We start from the raw sequence: 24,824 nt of genomic DNA, 5'->3' as shown, positions 1-24,824 counted from the left end.
GGAAATTAATTTAGCTTGTGTTTCACGAATGCGACAATTTACGTAAAATGGTTTACAAACAATTTTCAAGGAAATTAATTTAGCTTTTGTTTCACGAATGCAACAATTTACGTAAAATGGTTTTACGTACAATTTACACTGAAAATAATTTTATATACATACGCAAGAATGTTTCAGAGAAATCTGTTCTTCTCGTATTTTTATGGATGCAACAATTTACAAAACCATTTACAAAGAAATTCCTTTTAAAAGCAGCAATTTATATAAGAGCGATCTTATGAGCAATTTACACAGAAAAGCTTGTGTTTCATGAATGAGGCCCTTTGATGTCAGCTTGCAAAACGTAAACATACAAAATTAAAAATAAAAACGTTATGGCAGGAAACATCTTGAACCGTACATTCATGTTTGAGTCATATAACATGCTATACTTCGTCTGGTTTATTTACACTTTTGGGTATGTTTTGTTCATTTGTTCGTAAACCGTTAGAGGAGAGCGCGTTCAGGCTAGCAGCAGTTGGGCAGAGTCGGCAGGAATTTCCGAAAGAACTTCCTGAACTCTGTGTTGAAGACGGTGTAGATGATAGGGTTGAGGGCGCTGTTGACGTAGCCCAGCCAGGTCACAATGCTGGTGACGTAGCTGGGGATGTCGCACTCCTCGCAGAGTGCCCTCAGCGTGTGTACTACGAAGAACGGTGTCCAACAGAACAGGAAGGCACCTGGAGACAGACAAATGAGAATGTGAAAATTGTCGAAGCCATAGCCTAACATTTAATGCATGCTTTGAAACATTGATGATCATCCAGGCGATGTGAGTTCAAATCCAGTTTTCAATTTTCCACTATTTCTTTTTCCAAATCTCTCTCTCTTTCCTAGCGTTTGTCCTGCGTAGGTGCAGGGTCCGCTTCGTGATTCGTCCACATATATATTTGATTTGGCACAGGTTTTACACCAGATGCCCTTCCAGTCGCAACCCCCATTGGCTGGGGGACTCTCACTCACTCACATACGGGGCAATTTAGAGTCTCCAATTCACTGAACCGGCATGTTTTTGGACATGTGAGGGAAACCCACGCAAACACAGGGAGAACATGCAAACTCTACACAGAACGGCCCTAGTTGAGCCGGGACTCAAAATTAGAGGTCGACCGATTAATCGGCCGGCCGATTAATCGGCCGATTTTTGCATTTTTTACATAATCGGCATCGGCCAATATCCACGCATATCAAGCCGATTATTAGGCAGGTGCATCTGTGGGCAGCCTAGTGTTGTTGTGGAACACGTGTTCGACGCACGCTGCCCCTAGAGTCATTTTCCAGCAGAGTGAGCGGACCTCATCCAGTGCCTAAGGAAGGAGCTAAGTTCCTTGGAGAAAACAGTAAGGGTTAAATTTGTATAACTTCTTTAGATTTAATTAAAAACTTTTGATATGTTACTGCCAACTTCAAGAAAAAACGTGACAAACGCGATAGTTGACATGACATTTGGCTACTTTGGATATTGATAGCGTAGTTGAAGTTGCATTATCACAGCAGAAGGGTTGCTATCATGTCACAATAAGTAAGCAAGAATTTAGCAATTACAGACAGTGAATCTGAGACTTTTATTTGTTCTGTTTGTGTGTCTTATATTTGAGAGGGTTGTCACTCAATGCAGATAAATAAGTAATAAAAATATACCAACGCAGTATATGCTATTGAAGGACTGGCTTTGGTAAGCTCGGACGTTATCGGTTCTGCTGTCGGTACTGGAGAAATTATGAAAATCCATTATTTATTGCTATAAAGAGAAAGTTATTTTATATCGCCAGCCATTTCTATGTATAATAATATGAAACCATTTGTCTGTGATGCAATTTAGCTATTCGCAGTCAGCAGTGGTGGACAGTAACGAAGTAAATGTAATTCGTTACTGTACTTAAGTAGCTTTTTTGCGTATCTGTACTTTACTGAAGTATTTAAATTTGGGGAGACTTTTACTTTAACTCCACTACATTTCAAAGTCAAATATCTTACTTTTTACTCTACTACATTTTCAAAATCAGTCGTTCCTATTTATTTATGAGTGGATAAAAACGTAACTGGTCAAACGAGCCACCAATCACAGTACAGCGCGCGCTTTGTTTTGAACTTGCCTTGGCGGCATCTACTAAGCGCGAACATTCGCAAACAGCATCGCAGAGTTGTGTGGTTGGAACGACAGCTCTCGGCCTGTGGTTAGAAGCAGAGTTTCTTGTTATTATAACATGTGGGCTAAATAAATTATTATCTTGAGCCAAATAAGCAAGATGACATCCAGTACAATCAGTATCTTTTATTTAGAAGACATACAAATGTCCTTTATGTCTTTTAGTTTGTCAATAGATTTAAAGCACCGTTTTTGAAGAGTGCGCATGTGTGAACGTGCTCTAGTGCGTAAGAACGAGCCTATGATTGAATCTGGAAATAAAGCAAATAACTGAGAAAAATATGAGATAGTCCTCAGATGACATGTCCATAATTTATAGCAAAACATCTAGCATTAATTCGATCACAAACAGATTCATTAAAAGTAGTTTTTACTCCACATGTGACATCATTAACCAACGTGGTTGAACAACCAATTTGCGACAATACGGTTTCGGGAAACAGTCGTGACTAGCAAGTTGATTTCTTCGACAGTGCATCGTACTACGGTAGTGAAGCAGCAAGTTACGTCATTGTACGGGAAACGCACCCCAGAGCCGTTAAATATGAGAGTTGCGAACATAGACGGTTGCGACAGTGATCTCGCCGCCGCGCGGTCACGTGATTCGTGTAGCTCTCAATAGTTCCAAACAAATTTTAAGCGGGGCAGAGAGCAGCAGCTATTATTGCAGCAATTATCGGTAAATATTGACGCATAATGTACATTGCTTATTATGTTGACACTAAAATTACATGCATATAATAGCATTTTTTTTCTGGGGAGTAGCAGAAACACTGCATTAATACATTTTTGTGTTTAATTTTGGAGGGAAATTGGCTGCTCCCATAACATAGAAAAAAAAAAATAAAATATATATATATATATATATATATATATATATATATATATATATATATATTCTATGTATGTGTGTGTGCGCGTGTGTGTGTATATATATATATGTGTGCGTGTACCAAAATTAAACACACAAAAAATTTATTCAATTCAATATATATATATATATATATATATATATATATATATATATATATATATATATATATATATGACTAATTAATGTCATTTTATTAATAGATTGGTGTGCCAAGAGTGACATTAGTCTTCATGTAGACTGAGTTAAGCAAGAGTCTTGTGACAAATTATAATAGGACATTATGGCCATAAAAAATCATAGTACTTGGATACTTAAGTACATTTGAAGGCAAATACTTTTGTACTTTTACTCAAGTGAATGTTTAAAGGCAGCACTTCTACTTTTACTTGAGTAATATTTTACCATGAGTATCTTTACTTTAACTCAAGAACATGGTATGTGTACTTCCGTCCACCACTGGCAGTCAGAGAGAGAGAGAGAGAGAACTCGCTCACGCGGTGACACAGCGAGCACAACACGAGCCCAGCATAATGAGTGACAGAACGAAACATTCAAACATAGCCTGGTTTAGATCTGTGATTATTAGTCTGATTTTATTTTAGATTTCGCCTTCCAAAGATTATAAAAAGAATATTTATACATAAGCCGCATTCTGTCTAGCACAACTTCCTTCCCTTCACAGCGGTGCACTGACATTTCTCCTTAAAACTCAAACTTAACGTCAGAATCAGCACGATCGGTGATTGTTGTAAAATGCAACTGTTGCTAAATTGCGGGACGCGTATAATAATAAAAAGAGCGCAAGAGATACCGTTCCCAAGCCGGCGCGCACTCCGAAACACACCGCAAAGAGACAAGCAAAGTATAGGCTACTTTGGGTTTCATGCGTCTAAACGATCAACTATACACAAAAATATGTCAAAACGACCGGCTTGGAGATTCACTTAAACACAGTTTATGTCTTAAATGGACGTAGTTATGGAAATAGTTGGGGAGAAAATATGCTGCATCAGGAGCCTATTAGATCTGCACTCGGTCTTAAAGGGGAAGCTGTCTATATAAACATGCTGACGATTGAGCCATTACTGCGAATCAAACAACAAAAGGCAAAGAGAAAATCACTTACAGCTCTTGAATGAATAACTTCTGCATTAATGAGCATTAATCTATCTATGATAAACTATGCAGTGTTATTTTACAATTGATTACTTTATTAGATTTCTTTTTAGACCACACCTGAACAGTAATGTTAGTAGACCTTCCTGAAATTAAATCACTGTGCCTATATAACGTTTATCTTTGTGTAATATATATATAACAAAAAGAACCGTTAAGAATACCGTTAAAGTACCGGATCGATAAGCAGTATTGGTAAGATTGTAATACCATTAAAACCTTAATGATTCCCATCCCTAGTTATGCCTGTGCTTCTCTTGGATGCTCTGAATATTGGATTACGTGTCTGGATTGCCCCTTAATTAAAGCTGCATTTGGATCTCAACCTTCGTGTCTCGGAGCAGTTCGTAACACCTGCTTTGTTTATTTAATATATTTGTTATACATTATTTATACAATATGTTTTTACATTATACATTTTTAATTTTAAGTGTACAAGTGCAGATTGGTCAAGTGTTCAATAAATGTATTTGTTGAGAAATTTTGTCTATCTTAAGTAATTATTTGTGTTACATTTTATCTGTCAAATAAAAGGTTCAAATAAGAGGTTAAAAACAAGCACATATCGGCCAAAATAAATCGGCAGCATTAATCGGCCATCGACCGACCCGGATTTCAAAAGATCGGCATCGGCCTGAAAAAAACAATATCGGTCGACCTCTACTCAAAATCCCTGACACTTAAGGCCAATGTTTACTCCGGTGTGACGATCAATACTATACTTTAAAAAGGCTGAGCACTCGACCATGGAAAGGCATGTGGAAAAACTAAGTATATTCTAGCCTTTGCATGGAAGAAGGGACCTAAGCCATCTCTAGGGAACAAACTATCATACAGATTTGGGAGTGCTCTAATTAAAGGAATATTCCGGTTTCAATACAAGTGAAGCTAAATCCACAGCATTTGTAGCATAATGTTGATTACCACAAAAATATTTTTGAACTGTTCCTCCTTTTCTTCAAAAGTGGCAAAAATCGAAGACATTAACAATGCAAGTGAATGGGGCCAATTTTTTGAGGGTTTAAAGCAGGAACTAAAAACGAAATGCTCCGGTTCAGAAGATTCGCAGCCTGCATTTTCAAATGGTCACGTTGATAACGTGGTTAATAACGTTCTTTTTAAATTGACAGCTCTGAGCTAATCATGGGTGAAATGCCAGTTGCGGGGTTGCCAGATCTAGCAACAAAAAAAAACAAGCAATGTGGTGAGCCCAAAATATGCTATTTGCCACACCAAAATAAGTGAAAATAAGGGATTCGATTTTTCAGGTGTGGTGAATTTATCAGCATTGTAATTTTTACAAGCATCCAGTTAATTCAAGTATAATTTGGATTACAGATCTGCTTGTCGTGGTGCGTTCAGACCAGAGGCGTCGAGAGCTCCAAATCGACCGGAAGTCATTCATTTTCTATGGCAGCCAGCGTCTCGCAGCGAAAAGCGGCGTGGCGAGTCTTGGGCGGTGTGGGCGTCAGAGGAAAGTTGAAGTGCGGGCAACATTATGGTAATGAGCTTTGACGTGGTTCAGCGGAGTATAGAAGTGCTCCGCTCTAGCGAAGTCTAGAGAACACAACCGTGTAAACTTTGGTTCCCACCAAACATTAGTTTCGAAGACAAAATGGAGGAGAAACTGATCATTGCCTTGGCGGGTTTGTGTGGACAAAGGTGTCTGAAATGGTTGGTGTGCCGGGTACTCTACTTGTGATATATCGGCAAAAAGATACCGGTCGACATGTCTGGATGTTTTGCGGCCCCTTTAAATATAGTTCACAAAACCAAGCATTCAGAACGAACGTTCCCGCCTATTTCAACTACGTCAGAGCGTCCCACGAATCTTCAATAGCATTGTTGGCAGGGCAGCCAGAGTGAATTTTGATGCTAGTCAGTCAAAACCCAGCAGCATCAACTCTGTATTAATGCATCATATCTAACAATAATTCAGAAAAGACTTGGAAACAACTGAGAAATGTAATTTTTATGTCTAATAATGTTTTCCTTGTATCTGGATTGCCCATACATGTACTGTATATGTAGTAATTATACATAGCTGTTTAAAAAGTCTTCATCCACAGAATGCAAATTGCACAACGGGAAATTAAGAAAAAGAAATGTGTGCTGCAGCAGCTCAGGATCAAAACGCATGTTTTTTTTCCGGCAACATAAAGTGGTGCAGTTCCAAATATGTACTGTGATAACCCCTTTGGATTTTGGTTTCCTGAAAAGATTATTGGAACGAAATAAACCGGTTATAACTGGTTACCAGCATTTAAAAATAACGTTTTCGTAGTAGTTCGTTCTCAATTTTCGTGTCTTGGTTTTAGGATTTGTTGACATTACATCATCATGGCAATAAAGTTGTAAAACTGCATGTATTTTTACATAGAAAAGGTTAATAAGTGATTTTTATCACACTAAAATCATGTTAACATGCATATTGTTTATGTCTTGTGGTTATCCTTTTAAAATAGTGAGTGTTTTAATGTTTACTGGATGGCCCCATTCACTTAAGTAAGTGCCTTGCTGTAACCGAGATTTTTATTTTTTTTAAAGAAGTCAAAATATTATTTTTATGGTCATCAATATTATGCCACAAATGCTGTCGATTGAGCTTAACCTGTATTGAACTCGGAACATTCCTTCCATAATTTTCCTTTAACAGTTAATCTGTTATTTTATAATTCGACTATTTTGCCTGAAAAGAGGGCTTGTCTGTCATTCTTCAAAATAAAGGTCACTTGGTTTGAGATTTTGTTATATAATGCATACATTTAAGGCCACAATATATGTTGAAATTCGAGGTAGGACCGAATCTACAGGATCACGTTCATTTCACCGCATCTGACCCTGTCCTTATCATTCTCCGAGCTTTTAAAATGCTTTTTTGAAGTCAGTGAATCGCATCAGTAGTTCACTAAAATACATTTCACAACTCAGCAAGCACCATTTCAGAATAATTCTCAGATCGGAGCACCATTGCAGACTATCTGAATTCTTTGAATTACTTTCATTCTGAAACGTTCCAGATAGAAGCACAGGACATGTGTAATATGCTCCAGCAATCTATCCGCCGGCTCACTCCAGGTACTGAAGATCCATCATCCATCAGGAGTGAGCGAGGGATTGAGGCAGGACAGCTGAATGTCTCGACAAAGGCTTTTTGGTATATTTATATCAGAGTTTTGAAGGGTGTCTCAACAGCACGAAGTGCAGTGTGGTATGTGGGGTTGGGGAGCAACTAACTAATAGTAGAGCCACTACTGACGGAATAATAAAAATAACGGTCTTAACTTTCAATTTTGTCACATTAAATTTGTACCTTCTTTGTCTTAATAACTAAAACCAAACCAGAACCAAAAATTGTTAGCGGAGTACGTTTTTTGAAACGTAACTGCCCATGAACATTGCGGGAATTCTAGCCTTCTCTTTTACCCCCTCTTTCTCATCTGACATCAATTGTCACCTGGGCAAAACGGATTGCCAAGACTGTCAGTACTGCACGAAGGTCTATCCAGGCTAACAGAGTTCTCCCATCAGGATCTCCCAGGAACCTCTGTAGAGGATAAGTGTTTGTCTTAATGTGAGGGCTGCCCCCGCTCTGTCTGCTGGACTAAAGTAAAGCTTACATCATAATCGGATTGGAGGATTGGCCAGGGACGATAAGCCAATGACGGACAAATAAGTTCAGAGTTTCAGCACATGTATTTGTAATCACGCTCCTTAGCTAAGTTTAGAAGCAAGAGGCAAGATCATGAAACAGACCACCTCTAATTTTAGGCATGGAAATAATTACCATGGACTCACACCTCCACCTCTAAACTGAAATAAGAAGAGAGCAGATGTGGAAATAATTGATGGGTGATGCCAATATCTAGGGTATAATTCTGATATAAATAATGGATAAAATGCTAATATAAATAAAAGCTACAGTTTAATAATATAAATATATGTCCACAAGCGATCTTTTTTCAGTACAATGAAAATGAATGGCGACTGCCTAACATCTCCTTTTGTTTTTTACCAAAGAAAGTCAAACAGGTTTTGAATAAGATGAGGTGAACAAACAAAATTTCCATTTCTGGTTGAACTTACTCTTTAAATGAAAACTTATTTTACAAAATATTTAGCATCCAGAAAATTTACCTAAAATAAAATAAATAAAAATGCATTATTCATTGAAAAGGCAGTCAGGAACTGACACGAGGGGAACACTTCATGGGTGGAATGCCCAATTGGAATCTCAAAATTGGCAAATATTGGAATTTGATGAGACTCTCAAACTATTTGGCTGATATTGATATTTCCACGGCTCACCCAAAGCTCAACAACAGTGTAGTAGAAACTTCATCCTCCATCTTGGATTTGTTTTTTCAGTCTGGGATCGCCTACACGGGGAAGGATACATACGATGACACTTTAGAATTAGGCCAAAATTAGATATCTTATGAGGCAGCATAATTAAGATTATCCTTTTGAAACAGCCTTCGCGTCGGGAGCGCGACTATACTGCCTTAAAATACTACCTCCGAAGGAAGCTCACTAGGTTTTGGAACAGACCCCATATGATGGCGCCCAACAACAAGTTAACAAAGTGGAAAGAATTCAAAGGGAATTTTTCAGGGAATACAGTGGGAAAAGTACATACACTATACCCATTTATACACACTGTAGGGTCTGGACCAACAAGACACACACTAATTATTCATTATATACAAAGGTCTATGAAACTCCTCCGAAACTAACATCCCAAATGAAACGAACACCCTGGCAGAACCAAGTCTCAGCTTACAGGGCTGATAAGCAGACTTTTACGACCTCCAAAGGAATGTTCAGGGTGCTGACTCTCACTTCATTCTTACTGAGAAGGAGAAATGAACCCTTTTAATCCTATATATTCTATATATATATCCATGTGATACATGTATTGACATGTATCTAATGTTCCATCTCATGATTTTCCTTTATGGTGTTTGGTCTATGTTTTCTTGCAAACTCTAATGGGTTAATGTTTCAGACTTTGCATACTATGGTTAACCGAAATCATATGTGTGGCATATTTGGTCTCTATAACTTGGTATTTTGAAGATCGAAATGACTGTGTACATGATATGTCGATAACAACAACATATTAGTATTACAACAATATTTCCTAGTTCCTTCATCGGCTACCACCCCTCCAGGGTGCACATGCAATGAGCACCCTTAGAACAAAGAGCAATAAACCAAATTCCCGCCTGGAACTTCCACCCTTCTTATTGGTCGAGCCAATGAGAGGTGGGACACGTTTTCTAAGGTTATAAATTGCATCCACACCGGCCCTTCTCTCTCTCTTGCTTCTTGTCCTCTTGCTTTCTGGTCCTCTTAGCCCTCTCTTAGCTCTCTGAGCCTCGTGCTCTCTTACTCTCTTGGTCCATCCTGAGAAGTCCTAATGAAGATGATGCTGAACTAGAAGGCCCCCAAGGACTCCCAAGCGTGCGCCAGGCTACGGCCTTGTCTTTCCATTCACCAAAGATCCTCTGACTCCCACTGGTTCTCTCTCATCAAGACAACATCATCAAAGATCAACTGGAGCCTCAATAAATTGCATCAGGACAGTTTAATTCAAATGGGACATGCAAGTATCAAACTTAGTCTCATTATTTGATACATTAAGTATCCTTACCCCTTTCTAAAAAGAACTAATATGATGGTTTGCTCAGGCTGTTGATCTGCTGAACTGCAAACAATGCTATAACTTCTTGCCTTCCTGTATTCTGCTTCAGCCCTCTTTCCCTTGGTAAACTGTATGAATGTATGTATATGTATGTTAGAGTAGTTTAAATGTTTAGTCTAGTTAATAAAGTCTTGTTCATGTCACACGTAAAGTTGTCTGTGTCTCAAGCTCATATCTAAAGTCACTAATCATAGATTTTGACTACTTGCTCTTAATACTTAGTAAGAAAGACATTTCCCATGCCCCGGAAATGTACATTTCTATTAATTAATTAATTAATAACCAATATTGAGTGTTCACGGGATGAACCGAGTATTTGGTTGTAATGTTAATGTAGCTACATCAAGTTAACCCGATTAAGTGATCCAAATATTCAAAATCGATTATAACAAGTTATGATTGATTATTAATATTTCATAGAGCTGATTCGCTACAACACCAATGTAAAATATCGAAGGTCTCACGTTTGCATATATGCACTGAATTGCACTGGGGGAATCCCAGAGTTTTACATAAGAGGGAAATGCCACAATTAAATTTCAAATCCGCTGCAAGTCGCGGTAGAAAGTTACGAAAAAAACAAAACATCAACTCTGTAAATAAAGTGAAACAATGGGAAATAAAATAGCGAAGTCATCCTTGGATACCAGATTTTTTATTTACACAAGCATCACAGGGAAATTACGTTGCCATGGAGAAAGCTGCTTAGTGACGGTGCTGCATGTATACAGGAGTAAAGAGTACACCACTTATACAGTACATGTAAACTGGAACACCATTTTCTGCCGTCCATGTAAATGTAGTTAGTGAGTATTGTAATGTTGACGAATTGGCCAAATTTACATCCATTGTAAGTGGCTCACTGTAACCCAGATATTGCTTAATAGAAATGAACAGAAATGTAAGCGCAGCGTAGTCAAATAAATGTCATCTTACATTTCACTCAAGTCAGCGAGTCTTCCTGATAGAAATAATAGTTCAATCAGAAATGGCAATTTTGTCTGTTCACCTCATCTTGTTCAAAACCTGTATGATTTTAGGCCTGTTTAGTGCCTCACTGTAACCTTGATTTTGTCTTTTTTTAAGGAAAATAATTTTGCCACAAATGCTTTCGAATGACCTTAATTTGTACAGAACTCGAAATATGCCTTTTAGAAGACTTCTATTCATTTTAGAAATGTTTCTGCTACACTGTTGCTGAGCTTTGGGTGCGCCGTGGAATGTTATATTAGTTTGGCTGATATTTGGCCAGATATTTTGAGAATCTAATCAAATTCCAATATTTATTATTTTTGGTAAATTGTTAAGAGGCTAAATATTTTGTGAAATAAGTTTTCATTTAAAGGGTTAGTTTGACCAAAAATTGATATTTTGTCTGTATGACTTTCTTTGGTGGGCTTTTATTTATATTATTATTAGTTTTTTGTGGTAATCAACATTATGCAACAAATGCTTTCGACAGAATTTAACTTGTATTGATCCTGGAATATTCCTTGAAGAAAACTCCACAATGTCCCACCAAAGGCATCAGTGATGCCCCAAGTCAAATGAGCTCAACTCCATGTCTCAACAATGGTGTTGCTATTCAGTATCTAGGGTGCATTGATTGATTGTTATGGTGTAGCTGGGCAGTTAACAGCGGGACGCCTCAAATCTGCATGCTACCCCTCAGTCAAATGAGCCCACCCCCAAGTCTTTTTCAGATCCAGCAATATTTTCACTCTGTTCAATTTTCAATGTTAAGTATTTTTTTGTAATTAAAGTATTAAACATTTTTTTTTTTCGACCAGTGTGGGACGAGTTATGAAAAATTTTGTTAGAGATTTTTGAGAATTCCTAAAAAAGGTCAACGTTATTGTAATAGTGGAGTCTTGTTAATGCAACCACCATTCATTACAACCAACTTACCTACTACAACAGGAAGTACCCTCATAGCTTTCCTCTCCCTCCCGTTTATCTTTGCGCCCTTCCTGTGCCGGTTCTGGTTCTGATCTTCATTGTAGCTTCCACCAGGATATGCAAGCATTGACACACCTCCATCCTTACAGTTCGCTTGATATGGGCCATCATCTTGATACTGATCCCGATCCAGTTCTTCCAGGGTAATGTCTGTGAGGTCTTTCTCAATTACGGGGGACGGCAAGCCAGCAAGAGGTTGCAGCGACGCGGCGGCTTCCTGGAGCTTCTTGCAGGCCTGCATGCTGCTCCTCAGCTTGGCCTTCCGCGCCTCCTCCCAGTTCCTCAGCCCCCGGAACATTCCGAAGTACAGCAACAGCATGATGGGGCATGGCATGAAAAATGAACAGACGGAGGAGTAGATCACATAGTTGTTGTCCTCCAATTTGCATTCACTGTGGTCCCGGTTGGGGACGTTGTTGATTCCGAACATCACAGGGGAGGCCACGGCTAAGGCCAGGATCCATGTGGCAGAGAGCAGGACAATCTGTCGCTGGTCCACGTGTTTGCGGTTGTAATTAAGAGGGATAGACACGGCGATGAACCTGCAGTGAACCGGATTGGACATAACAAGAGATCATGCAACACAACACTTATTAAAAATGGTTCCTTTTTAGCATTGATTTGACCATATAAGCTAGCAAAGCCACTGGGGGAATCTCTATTACACTAATTGAGTTAAACCAATTATTAGTTGACCTGAAATTCCCCTGTACTCTCAACTGCTAATCAGATAATATCACTCATATCCAACCTTTGTGTCTTTTATAATATTGAGCCAATATGCAAATAACTTTGCATTGTGACATTATTTGCATGTTAATTAAAAGAATCGTTCACCTATCATCTACTTATGTTTCACAGAAGAAAGAAGGTCATACGTGTTTGGATCAATGTAACTTTTGGGTCAGTTTTTATATAATTTTGTCTTGTTTTCCAGTAAAAATACCTAAACATTCTTAAAACAAGACAAATTTATTTGATTTCTCTTGTTTTCAGCAACAAAAGTTAGTACGGTTTATGCATATAACAGGAAACAATTATTTGCAAATGGTGTAAGAAATAAAAACTCGATTCAAAGGCAAAACTAGTTGATTTTTCTTACCCCATTGGCAAACAGTTTTCTCTTGTTTCAAGTATAAACCCCACCAAATTTTGTACAATTTCTCTGAAAACAAGATTTATTATCTTATGCCATTCTCGAGTATTCTTTTCTAGTTTTAAGGATATGTCGATATTTTCAATGGAAAATAAGACAAAAAATGCTCAGTATGAAAATGATTTTTTTGCAGTGCATTTTTAAAACTTGAGGTTCTGTTTAACTTGATACAGCTTCAAAAACCTTGATGCAAGACAATGTACAATGGTCAAAGGCATCCATCTAGCGCATGTTTGCTTAGAATGCAATTGAAAAACAGCGCGGACAGATGTAAAAACAAATTTGGTGTAAACGGCCCCAAAGTTTGAATCCTAGCATTTTACTCTGAGGCATCCCATAACGCATGAGTCTAACAACTCTGACCTCCCATTGCTGTTTACACAGATCAAACACAGCGTCCAGTATGTATCTACTCCACACATTACTTCAACCTGCTGATAGTGTGGACAGTCCTGCCAAGTGGTGCATTTGCAGCCATTCCTTGCATAACAAGTTTCATGCTGAGTGTGCCATCCTAAGCATATTTCTCATTAGGCTTTCAAAACACCTTCTGCTGAGTCTCTCAGAATGGCAGGGGGGAAGTTAATGACTCAAATCGTCAGGCCAAAGACTGTGAGGCAGAGTAGGAGTGTCCGTTTGAGGAGTCAGGAGAAATTCCGAGATAATGTAGGCAACTTGATAATGACATTTAGTTATTCTGTACACATACGGATGGATATATATAGCTTTCTGTATCTTTTAATGATAGCAGGGGGGCCCTTTATCATACACGCTATTACATCATTTCTACAATTAAAAACGCCACCTGTGGTGAACCTTACACCGGCCAATAAATACACCTTGCTGTGAAAAGTTACATCAGTGTAAAATCAATGTACAGTTTGGATACATTGATCCCCGCCCTTAGTATGTTCCAGCATCAAATGTAGGGCCCGTTTCACACATCTAGCACCTGCAGCATGTGAGCTTCGTATAGAGAGTCTATACAGAACATAAAGTAATTTTTTGTGTTGGGGAAGCTACTTTACTCAGAACTTCAAATAGTTACCCTACAGTCAAGCTACAGCACTCTTTAAAAAAAATGAATAGTAGTTAGACACACTAAAAGTTACTAGCGAAAATTAAAAGCTATAATAAAGCTATTAAAAATAAAATATTTTTAAAAATATGTGGCAGGGCGGAGGGCGGGCCGGGTCGTGATTATACACACCCGGTCCCTTATCAGGCTAATTAAGCCTCAGAGAGGGATAAAGGCCGATGGCAGACGGTGGTGCGACAAGAGAGAGATAGTTTACGGACATGTCCGTCATGTGTGTGTTTGTCTTTTGGTTTAAGTTATTCATTAAAATATTATTTATATTGCCAAGCCGGTTCTCGCCTCTTCCTTCCCATTGAACTCCCTTTACAATATATAACAATCTTATTTCTATATTATTATCCGAATGCAACATTAAATTGAACATATAAATATGTACTAAATATAAACGAATAAAACTAGAAAACATCATATTTATAACGGAATCGAATCGGCATCAATTAACTAAATATTTTGCTTTAAAAGGGAAGACATTTATGCGCAATGGCTCATGTGAATCAGTGAATCATTTACGTGAACTGTACAAACGAATCAACTCAATAAAATGAACTGGAGATAAGCAAATCATTAATTTTAAGTGGTTTAATTACGTGAACTGTACGAACGAACCATTTCGCTTAAGTAATTTGGATTTCCCAGCACTACATATAGGGGAGAAAGGAGGGTTTAGGTAAGCATGTTTGATTACTTTATATGCGTAATACAATGCAAAATATTTAGTAATGTCGCTACTTTCAGTTATAGTAGTTACTTGTTGCTGCCGAATGGATCTTCAAAAATAAACAATGCTTTCTAAACAGCTTTCCGAATATGCCCCTCGCCTGTAGTTGTTCAAACAGTCAGAGTGTCCCGCCCCCAACTCGTGCCATTGGTTGAGCAATGCTGTTGGGGTGGGTCTAAGTGGGTCACTCAAAACAAACAGGAGTTTTTATAGTGCCACAGAGACACAGTGTTTACAGTTTTTGAGAAAATTAGCCGATATCTAAATTATAGTTGTCTCTGCATATTAAGCTAGGATTGAAGAAAGCATTTTAGCACAGAAAAGGTAACATAATTCAGCGTTAACATTGGCCCTATTATCAAATGGTTAACGGGAATGGGACTTTGAGAACTATTACAAACTTGATTGTCGTGAAATCATTATTTACATAAAGACCGGATTTACAATCAAATGGTAAAAATCATTTCATGGAACCCAAAGTGTAGCTATAAACAGCTTAAAAAGTCTGGATTTAGTCCTATTCTCTGAAATATTGCATAAGATTGCGTCAATAAATAGGTTTACAGTGCATTTCCACCATATTTTTAAACATTTATGCTTATCTGCTTGAAATTAAATTGTAAATTGTGCCTCTGTACGAAATTCTTTACAAAACTAGTTTTTGTGTTTAAAATTAGAGTCAGACCAGTTAAGGAAAAACTACCAACAAGTGGCCAGCATACAAGACATGGGAACTCCTTCAATACTGGTTTAAAAGACATGTGAATAAGGACTCCTGTCAGACCCACCTGTCGATGCTGATAGCACAGAGGTTAAATATGGAGGCAGTGCATAGCATCACATCCATTGTCATCAGTCCATCGCATATGGTCATATTCAGGGACCAAACCCCATCCTGGAACTGAAACAGAGAGAATTATCACTGTTATTTAATTAACTAATATATAAAATATTCTCACTGAGCACTCTATTAGGTCTGATTATCTTATCAGCCAATCGTGTGGCAGCAGTGCAGTCCATAAAATCATGCAGATACGAGTCAGGAGCTTCAGTTAATGTTCACATCAACCATCAGAATGGAGAAAAAATATGGTCTCAGTGATTTGGACCTTGGCATGATTGTTGGTGCCAGATGGGCTGGATTGAATATTTCTGTAACTGCTGATCTCCTGGGATTTACACAAACAACAGTCTCTAGAGTTTGGTTAATGGTGCCAAAAACAAACAAATGAAAAACATACAGTGATGGGCAGTTCTGCCGATGGAAACATCTTGTTGATGAGAAGGGTCAACAGAGAATGGCCAGACTGGTTTGAGCTAACAGAAAGTATATGGTAACTAAGATAACCACTCTGTACAATTGTAGTGAGCCGAATATCATCTCAGAATGCACAACATGTCGAACCTTGAGGCGGAAGAGCTGCACAGCAGAAGACTATGTCGGGAACTTTATTTGGACCATAGTATATCTAATAAAGTGCAAAGTAAGTGTACTGTATATTGTCAATAGTTTTATATTTGTATGGTTGTTTTATATTTTATTATGTGATACATTCTACTTCAAGGGACTGCAGTTAATTTTCTCATTAAAAATGTCATTATAATCAGAATATTCCTCATTAAAAGAACGTTCTGGGTTAAATACAAGTTAAGCTCAATCAACAGTAACATGCATTGTTACATAATGTTGATTAACATGATTCCGACTCGTCCCTCTTTTTCTTTACAAAAATCGAGGTTACAGTGTAACATTTACAATGGAAGTCCAATTTTTAGAGGGTTTAGTGTCAGAAATGTGAAGCTTGTAAAGTTGTTTAAATTGTAGTTATTTTTACAGTCGTTTTAGGGTTTTACGTCGTCATAGCAATGAATATGTAAAATTGAATATACCTTAAGACAGAAAAGGTGAGTAAGAAATTTTATCACACTATAATCATGTTAACACTCATATTATTTACGTCTTGTGACGTATTTGAAGTCCTCGTGGTGGCGTAGTGACTCGCCTCAATCTGGGTGGCAGAGGATGAATCTCAGTTGCCTCTGCGTTTGAGAGCGTCAATCCGCGCATCTTATCACGTGGCTTGTTGAGCGCATTCCCACGGAGACGTAGCGCATGTGGAGGCTTCACGCTATTCTCCGTGGCATCCACACACAACTCACCACACGCCCCACGGAGAGCGAGAACCACATTATAGCGACCATGAAGAGGTTACCCAATGTGACTCTACCCTCCCTAGAAACCGCGCCAATTTGGTTGCTTAATAGACCTGACTGGAGTCACTCAGCTCACCCTGGAATCGAACTCGTGACTCCAGGGGTGGTAATCAGCATCAATACTCGCTGAGCTAACCAGACCCCGAATTTAAAACAGATTTATGCTTTTCCAAAAGAAAAGGAATCGAAATAAATGTTTGTGCTAATCAACATTATGCTAAATGCTGTCAAACTTGTATTCAACCTGGATTATTCCTTTGAGTACACAGTCTTGTACCTTTGTCTTTTTTCCGATTCATCTGTCTTAAATAAAATTTTGTTATGTTGAGATTATTTCAGGGATGGTTGATTTAGCTCACGCTGTGAAACTCTTTAATAATATAATGATCTGAAATCCCTATGGAGAAAATGATTGACGAAAAAAAAAGAGAGAGTATGGTCACTATTGCGCTCCATTCCCATCCCTCTCTGCTATATTTCACCCCCTTAAACTGCCTGGTTTCAGCGGCACGGCAGACCGACTGGGTATGAAACATTAATTTCCCCATTAGCAATTTGGCATTGTCACAACAACCAAGCCAAATACACACACACACACACACACACCACATGTGCTCTCAGGCTGATGGGTTATTTAATACTGATACACATATCGCTCTCTAAAAAAAGAGATAAAAATGCAGAAAGGAGGATTTAATGGCATTTTAATTATTGGCCTGGAGAAGTGGACAGATTCTTAATTGCTTTTTTTTGGTAATGGCCTCTCTCTCCCATGCCAATGACCCACATTCGCCCTACAAACCCAAACCATGAGACTGTGGTAAGGGGACTCATGTAAAATTGTAATTAAGTCATGGTTGACTCACAGGAGGTTATTTCCTCCATGTCTTTGGCTGAAGTAACAGCCAGTGACCTTGTATCTGCTGTCGGGGCCCTAAGAACCCGGTCTGAGGGACGCTCTAGCCTGATGGAGTCACTACATGCTGTTAATCAGTAGTTATTTGGAGGCCCTTTTGGCCACTCTACTGCAATCCTCCCGGACCTGCTGCCCACATCCTGGGGCGATGTAAACAATGTGTATTGTGTGGTGTTTGTTTATGATGTCCGGTTCTGGCTCAGACAGACCATCTCAGCAGGAGGGATCTGAGGCCATTGCACATACCAGATTTTATTTCATGTCTGCACAGTGTTTCACGCAAGGGACCATTAGTGCCGAGTTGGTCTTGTACTGTTATGGAAATTAAGTAAGCATTATCAAAGGTGATCAGATGGGTTAAGTGTTTAATTACAATCAAGTAAATAAATACATTTTATTTGCTGCGATTAAACGGTTTAATACATTTTTAGGGTTGGGGAGTAACAGGATAAACACATGTAATGGGGTTACACATTTAAAATACAAAATATTAGTAACTGTATTCCACTACAGTTACAATTTAAATCATTGGTAATCAGAATAGTTACATCCAAAAATAATTTGGATTACTGAATAGATTACTTTGCATTTCATTATCATTTGTTCCACGCAATGACTAATGAGTCTATCGAGTTGGACATAAATTGTCATGTGAACATTTAGCTTTATGCTAAGCTAAAATGCTTTTTCTAGCTATTTCACATCCACCTGTTACCAGAAACTATCATGTTTTTTAATAGATAGTTCACATTAAATCGTGATTTTTTTTCTCTCTAGTAAGACCTTTGATTTTAGGGCAAAAATCGTATTCTTGATGACAATTTTTGCTTTGTTTTTCTGTAAAAATATTTAAAAATCCTTAAAACAAGATCAACACTGCATACGATATATAGGCTTATTCAAAGAAAGAACTGTTTTCATTTTTGAGATTTTCTCTACTTTTTCCCCCCAATTTGGAATGCTCAATTCCCAATGCGCTCAAAGTCCTCGTGGTGGCGTAGTGACTCGCCTCAATCCAGGTGGCGGAGGATGAATCTCAGCTGCCAACGCGTCTGAGATCGTCAATCCGTGCATCTTATCACGTGGTTGTTGAGCGCGTTACTGCGGAGACCTAGTGCATGTGGAGGCTTCACGCTATTCTCCGCATCATCCACTCACAACCCACCACACGCCCCACCGAGAGCGAGAACCACATTATAGCGACCACAAGGAGGTTATCCCATGTGCCTCTACCCTCCCTAGCAACCGGGCCAATTTGGTTGCTTAGGAGAACTGGCTGGAGTCACTCAGCACGCCCTGGATTCAAACTCGCAAACTCCAGGTGTTGGGTGTCAGCATCAATATTTGCTGAGCTACCCAGCCCCCCTCCAAAGAATGTATTTTTAAATTACTGTACTGACAAAGTTGCTATAGTCAAAACAAGTGCTGCAGAAGTAATCCAAAGTATTTTGAATACATTACCGATTAAGAGTAATCTAACTGAATATGTTACAAATAAAATTTGCCAAATTATGTATTCTGTAATATGTAGTGGAATATATTTTAAAAGTAACCCTCCCAACCCTGTACATTTTTTAGCATTACTGTATATCAGCCATTGGCCATCCTGCTTTTTGGATATTGATATCGGTCAAAAAACAAACAAACAAACAAACAAAAACGTATCAGTTGACCACTACCAATACAGTAACTTCAATACAAGTTGCTCAACTTACAAGTTGAATTACAAGCTCAATCGACAGCATGATGATTTCCCTCCTTAAAAAAAAAGCAAAAGTCGAGGTTGCGATGAGGCACTTACAATGGAAGTGAATGGGGCCAATTTCTGGAGGGTTAAAAGGCAGAACTGTGAAGCTTAATTTAATAAAACCCCTTATATTAATTATTCTGCCAAAATCTGTGAATTATTTGAGCTGTAAAGTTGTTTAAACCCTTGTTTTAGGGTTTACAGAGTTACATTGTCATGGCAACCAAGTTGGAAATAGCTTTAAACGTTAAAAAGGGCTAGCAAGCAATATTATCACACTAAAATCATGTTAACACGCATATTATTTACGTGTTGTGACGTATTTTAACGTTTACGGATTGGCCCCATTGACTTCCATAGTAAGTGCCTCAATGTGGTGTGGTGTGGTGGTGGTGTAGTGGGTTACAGCACATAACTGGTAATCAGAAGGTCGCCGGTTCGATCCCCACAGCCACCACCATTGTGTCCTTGAGTAAGGCACTTAACTCCAGGTTGCTCCAGGGGGATTGTCCCTGTAATAAGTGCACTGTAAGTCGCTTTGGATAAAAGCGTCTGCCAAATGCATAAATGTAAATGTAAGCCAGATTTTTGGAAGAAAAGGAGAGACAAGTCGAAATAAATTTGTGCGTTTTCAACATTATGCCACAAATGCTGTCGATTGAGCTGAACTTGTATTGAACCAGGAATATTCCTTTAAATGTGCTAAAAACCAGCATGAAGTGCCCCAAACAAAACTTAAACTGGTACCAAAAAGAGGCTGAGAGTGGGCTTCATTCGACAGTTAAAGTATTATTGTAATATTAATGTCAATATTAAGGTATTAAAGTCACTTGACTCACCTCTGTGTACACAAAAAGTGGCAAAACCAGAACAGCCAAGAGCAAATCTGCAACAGCCAAACTGACTATGAAGTAGTTGGTTGTAGTTTTCAGCGCTTTCTCAGTGTAAACGCTCATGCACACCAGAACATTCCCACATATGATGAAAATGATCAATAAAATCCCGAATATGAGCGCTGGGAAGTTGTAGTTCGTGGTGTAGTTGGCTGGCATGTCTGCCTCTATAATAACCTGTCATCTGGAAATCATTTGATAAAACACACCGATAAAACCCGTTTCTTCTTTGCCATTATTTGGTCGTTCTTGACACGATTTCTCGTCTTCTATTTCCATCCACCTGCGCGAGACTCAAAGCGGCTTAAAGCTGCCGCGCGCTGTTATTATTTGAGACACTTCATTGCATTACCCAACTTATCTTTATAACAACTTGTTAATGCTGGTGAATTTGGCTATCAATAAAGCCTGATGCGTGTATGATTTGTTTAACTGGCATCTCTCTGCTTTAGTTTCAACGTTATAATCCACGGGAGTGATAATCTCGATCGGCGTGATGGTGGGTGTGACATTTACAACGAGTGGATGAAGGCAGTGGCGCCTGCAGGATTTAATCTGAGGGTATGCACAGACATCTGCCTTATAGACCTTATATCTAGGGGGGTCCGGGGACCATGAGATTTTTAAAAATGTTAAAAAATTTTGCAAAAAAACAACACCAAAGTGTTCAATTCGGGTGACTTTGCAAAAGTGTTTGTTTTATTTTTTTTGAGGATGAGTAGCATTCGTGTAATTATTGGCTAAAGCATTTCTTCCAGTAACCGTTCAGACAGACGCATTTTTATCAAGTTCTTTTTAACTTGACACAGCGTCTAAAAGTGCAGCGCTCCCATGAGAGATGCTAATAACACAATGAAACGTGATGCAGTTTTCAAAAATTAGCTATCTAGCGAATGTTTAAATGGAAATGATTGGAAACGCAAAAACACGTTCAGTTTGAACAGCCCCTTGTTCACGTGTAGCTGAAGTTTCTCAAAGTGACCTCTTAAAAAGGCTTTTGTTTCAGTTGATTGTTGTAGGGACAGATTATGACTTGCAAAGGCCCCGGGGGCCAATTATCTCCAAGGGCCCCCCTCCAAAAGTTGTTGTTGGGGGGGGCTGTTTTCATTGTTGATGGGTTTTCGAGCGGGGGGATCGCCAAACTGGATTGAGCAACCTTAAAGCCCTGAGCCCCCCCCGGGCAGTCTAGGGCCCCTGGGCACTGGCCCCACTGGCCCGGGCAGGGCTGGACTGGGAAGGGAAATCGGCCCGGGATTGTACATAGTTACTGGCCCACAACTACTGGGGGCCCATTGCCCGGGCCAATGGGGTCAGTGCCCAGGGGCCCTTGACTGAACACATGAACAAGGGGCTGTTCAAACTGAACGTGTTTTTGCGTCTTCCTATGAAGCTCCGTTTCCATCTACACTGTGTGTCAATGTTTTGACCAACAGCCTCATAATCTTTTCTAATTGTCGACAATAACATTAACATTTTAGTGTAAAATCTACACACATAAGCGAGACAGGCCAAACCGTTCTTTTACATTCGTTTTAATCATTAAAATGGAGAAAAAAGAATAACATTTGTAGTCATTGTGATTAAGATTAACGCGCCTCTTTACGACTATAATCCACTCCAGTCTAGTTTAGTCAGGTCAGTGATGACATCATTTATCATAATCATCATCATCAACATTGTCAACATAATCTGAGTTTCCTAATCTGTCCCGAATAGGGCTGGAATGGAACCATAGGCGTCGCTAGACCCTATATAGGGGGGCCTCATCTCAGGCCCCCTAAAAATCCGTCACTCTGCAATCTGTGATCGGCCATTGTGAGCTCAAGTTTGGGGGACATTTCTTGCCTGTAAAAACTGACTATAGCGCAAAAAAACAAAAACAAAACAAAAGCACCATCTATCCAAAAGAGTGCAAAAGCCTAAATTGAATGTGCACATTGTATAGCGTTGTTGGGGCGGAGCCCCCCTACATTTAAAATCCTAGAATCGCCCTGAGTGGAAATGTTTGATTGGGTCTAACATTTTTGTAGGTAAAAGAATGTAAAAATGCTACAGTAAAAAAATAAACGCTAATTGGTCGCTAAACGGGTAGTTACCTTAACATATATCTTTTCAAATGCTAGTATTTTTAAAAAGACAGTATATAAAATCTTACGGTAAAATAGAAGTTTCTGGGGAGGCTCGGGGGAAATCTAGCGGGGGCAATGCCCCCCAAGCCCTCCCCGCTCCAAGCCCTTATACCCAACCATGGTCTATGCTGCTTAGATCTGTAGAAGTGGGTTATTGGATTGAGACGAGAGACTTGCAAACCTTAAATCAGACTAAAAACAACTCAACAATGTTAAGTCTTGTCATCTGGCTTTCTAATTTAAGTTAGCTTTGTCGCTCGGCAGTCGCAACTTTATGCAGCCAGCAGGAGCAACAGGCCTGTGGGCGACAGTCTTCATTTGTGTCATAATCTGTTTTGTGATTATCTGTGTAGATTTCATCTGCATTATGATCCATCGTTGAGTAATGCTTTGTAAAGATAGATGTAGGAGAGTTTAACTTTTAAGTGAAAAATGCCTGCTGTTTTGTTAGGCCAAATGCGAGATAAACTCATTGTAAATTCGGTAATGATATTTGCACTGTAAAATCGAATTACCTGATCTTACTTAATAAAAAATATTGTTTTCTCATCTTATTGATCTAATTTTGCCTTGATGATTTTACTTACTACAAATTCAGCCAGCTAGGTTAAGTTTAAGCAAATGTATTTATTATTATATACAGTATGTGCATTACAATTACTGCTGCACAGAAACCTTTACTATGATATTTTGAGACTTATATCTCACCCTTACTTCACTCTAGAGACAGAGAATATAAAAAAAGTTTTTTTTTTTTAAAGTATATCACGCAAACATCTACATTTTAATCAATGTATTTTCCTTTCCATTTGTGCTTTATGTATTAGAAACGGCATGTTTTTGCATCATTAACTGTTATGCTGTTATTACTTGACATACAAAACCATTTTTTATCTCTTGTGTTTTGTCTCATTTAAACAGTCACATTCCCTTTTTAAGGTCCCCATTAAAGTCAGATTAAGCCTTTAACTGTATCCTAATGAAACACTTACTGTCACTGTAAAGTATTAATAAGTCTTATTTTTAATCAAATTGCTGACAGTAATATACTCTAATACACAAGATTAGGTTAAAGTGAAGATATTAAAGATAAACATCAGAGGAATATAAATATGAGTCAAAGCTTCTTCATGGTTTAGAACTTATTTACAGTCCTGTATAGTTTTTGAGCGTGTGTGTGCGTGTGTGTGTGTGTGTGTGTGCGTGTGTGTGTGTGTGTGTGTGTGTATGGTCACAGATGGCTGATGGCACTGGTGCAGCTGCCGGGGGGCAGTTATCCGACAGCGGGAGGAAATTACGGGTAAATGGTCATGTGGTGTAATCTGTGACATAAATATCTTTCACAGGGATGGTGTTTGTTTACTGTGCAGTGAAACTCTCTGTCATAGTGTAGATGTGCTCCCAATAATGTGTCATTTCCATAAGAACAAATCATAAACGTTTTTATTTTGTATACAGTACACATATGTATAAATAAATTATAAACCATGATAACCAAATTAATCATGTCTCCGGACTGTAATAAAGTCTCCGGACACACAAAGGAGTTTTGGTGGTGTAGTGGTCTAAGCACATAACTGGTAATCGGGTAATCAGAAGGTTGCTGGTTCAAGCCCCACAGCCACCACCATTGTGTCCTTGAGCAAGGCACTTAACTCCAGGTTGCTCCAGGAGGATTGTCCCTGTAATAAGGGCTCTGTAAGTCGCTTTGGATAAAAGCGTCTGCCAAATTACATAAATGTAAATGTAAATGTAATAAGGAAGATTCCTGAGAAATGCAAGCTTGTAGTACCATCTGTTTTCTCCAGGGGGCAGTAAGTGGAACTTCAGCTGTATGAGCAATGTGCAGCTTATACAGAGAACAAATCTGCACTTCAGCAGACACACAACATGAAGACATGTTCTTGCATTCAAAGCACAGCTTGATGGAGCACAAAACCGAACTTAGGGATTTCAAGATGTGTTTTTTTAAATATTCTACTATGTTTAACTTGACACAGCGACCTAATAATGGTATGTTTATGATGCGACGCAACCGAGATGCTCCA

The 24,824-nt window shown here is 38.7% G+C and overlaps 1 protein-coding gene across 1 annotated transcript; it reads right to left on the bottom strand.

Annotated features, from left to right (window-relative positions):
• Positions 1 to 210: 210 nt before the first annotated feature.
• drd4a (dopamine receptor D4a) lies at positions 211 to 21,089 on the bottom strand. The gene is made up of 4 exons (XM_052120039.1): positions 20,594 to 21,089; positions 15,666 to 15,778; positions 11,854 to 12,446; positions 211 to 719 (listed from the first exon to the last, which is right to left on the bottom strand). Exons 1-4 carry the CDS (start codon positions 20,804 to 20,806, stop codon positions 508 to 510), a joined length of 1,131 nt encoding a protein of 376 aa, XP_051975999.1. The 5' UTR covers positions 20,807 to 21,089; the 3' UTR covers positions 211 to 507.
• Between the last annotated feature and the right edge of the window lie 3,735 nt (positions 21,090 to 24,824).

This window comes from Xyrauchen texanus, chromosome 46 (assembly GCF_025860055.1).
Source record: "Xyrauchen texanus isolate HMW12.3.18 chromosome 46, RBS_HiC_50CHRs, whole genome shotgun sequence".
Taxonomy (NCBI): Eukaryota; Metazoa; Chordata; class Actinopteri; order Cypriniformes; family Catostomidae; genus Xyrauchen; species Xyrauchen texanus.
This window is presented reverse-complemented; position numbering and strand designations above follow the sequence as displayed.

Coding starts and splice junctions, on each gene's coding strand:
- drd4a (XM_052120039.1), bottom strand. CDS start 20,806: ATGCCAGCCAACTACACCACGAACTACAACTTCCCAGCGCTCATATTC. Junction 15,779..20,593: donor CACTTTTTGTGTACACAGAG/GTGAGTCAAGTG, acceptor TCTCTGTTTCAG/TTCCAGGATGGGGTTTGGTC. Junction 12,447..15,665: donor TGTGCTATCAGCATCGACAG/GTGGGTCTGACA, acceptor GGTTCACTGCAG/GTTCATCGCCGTGTCTATCC.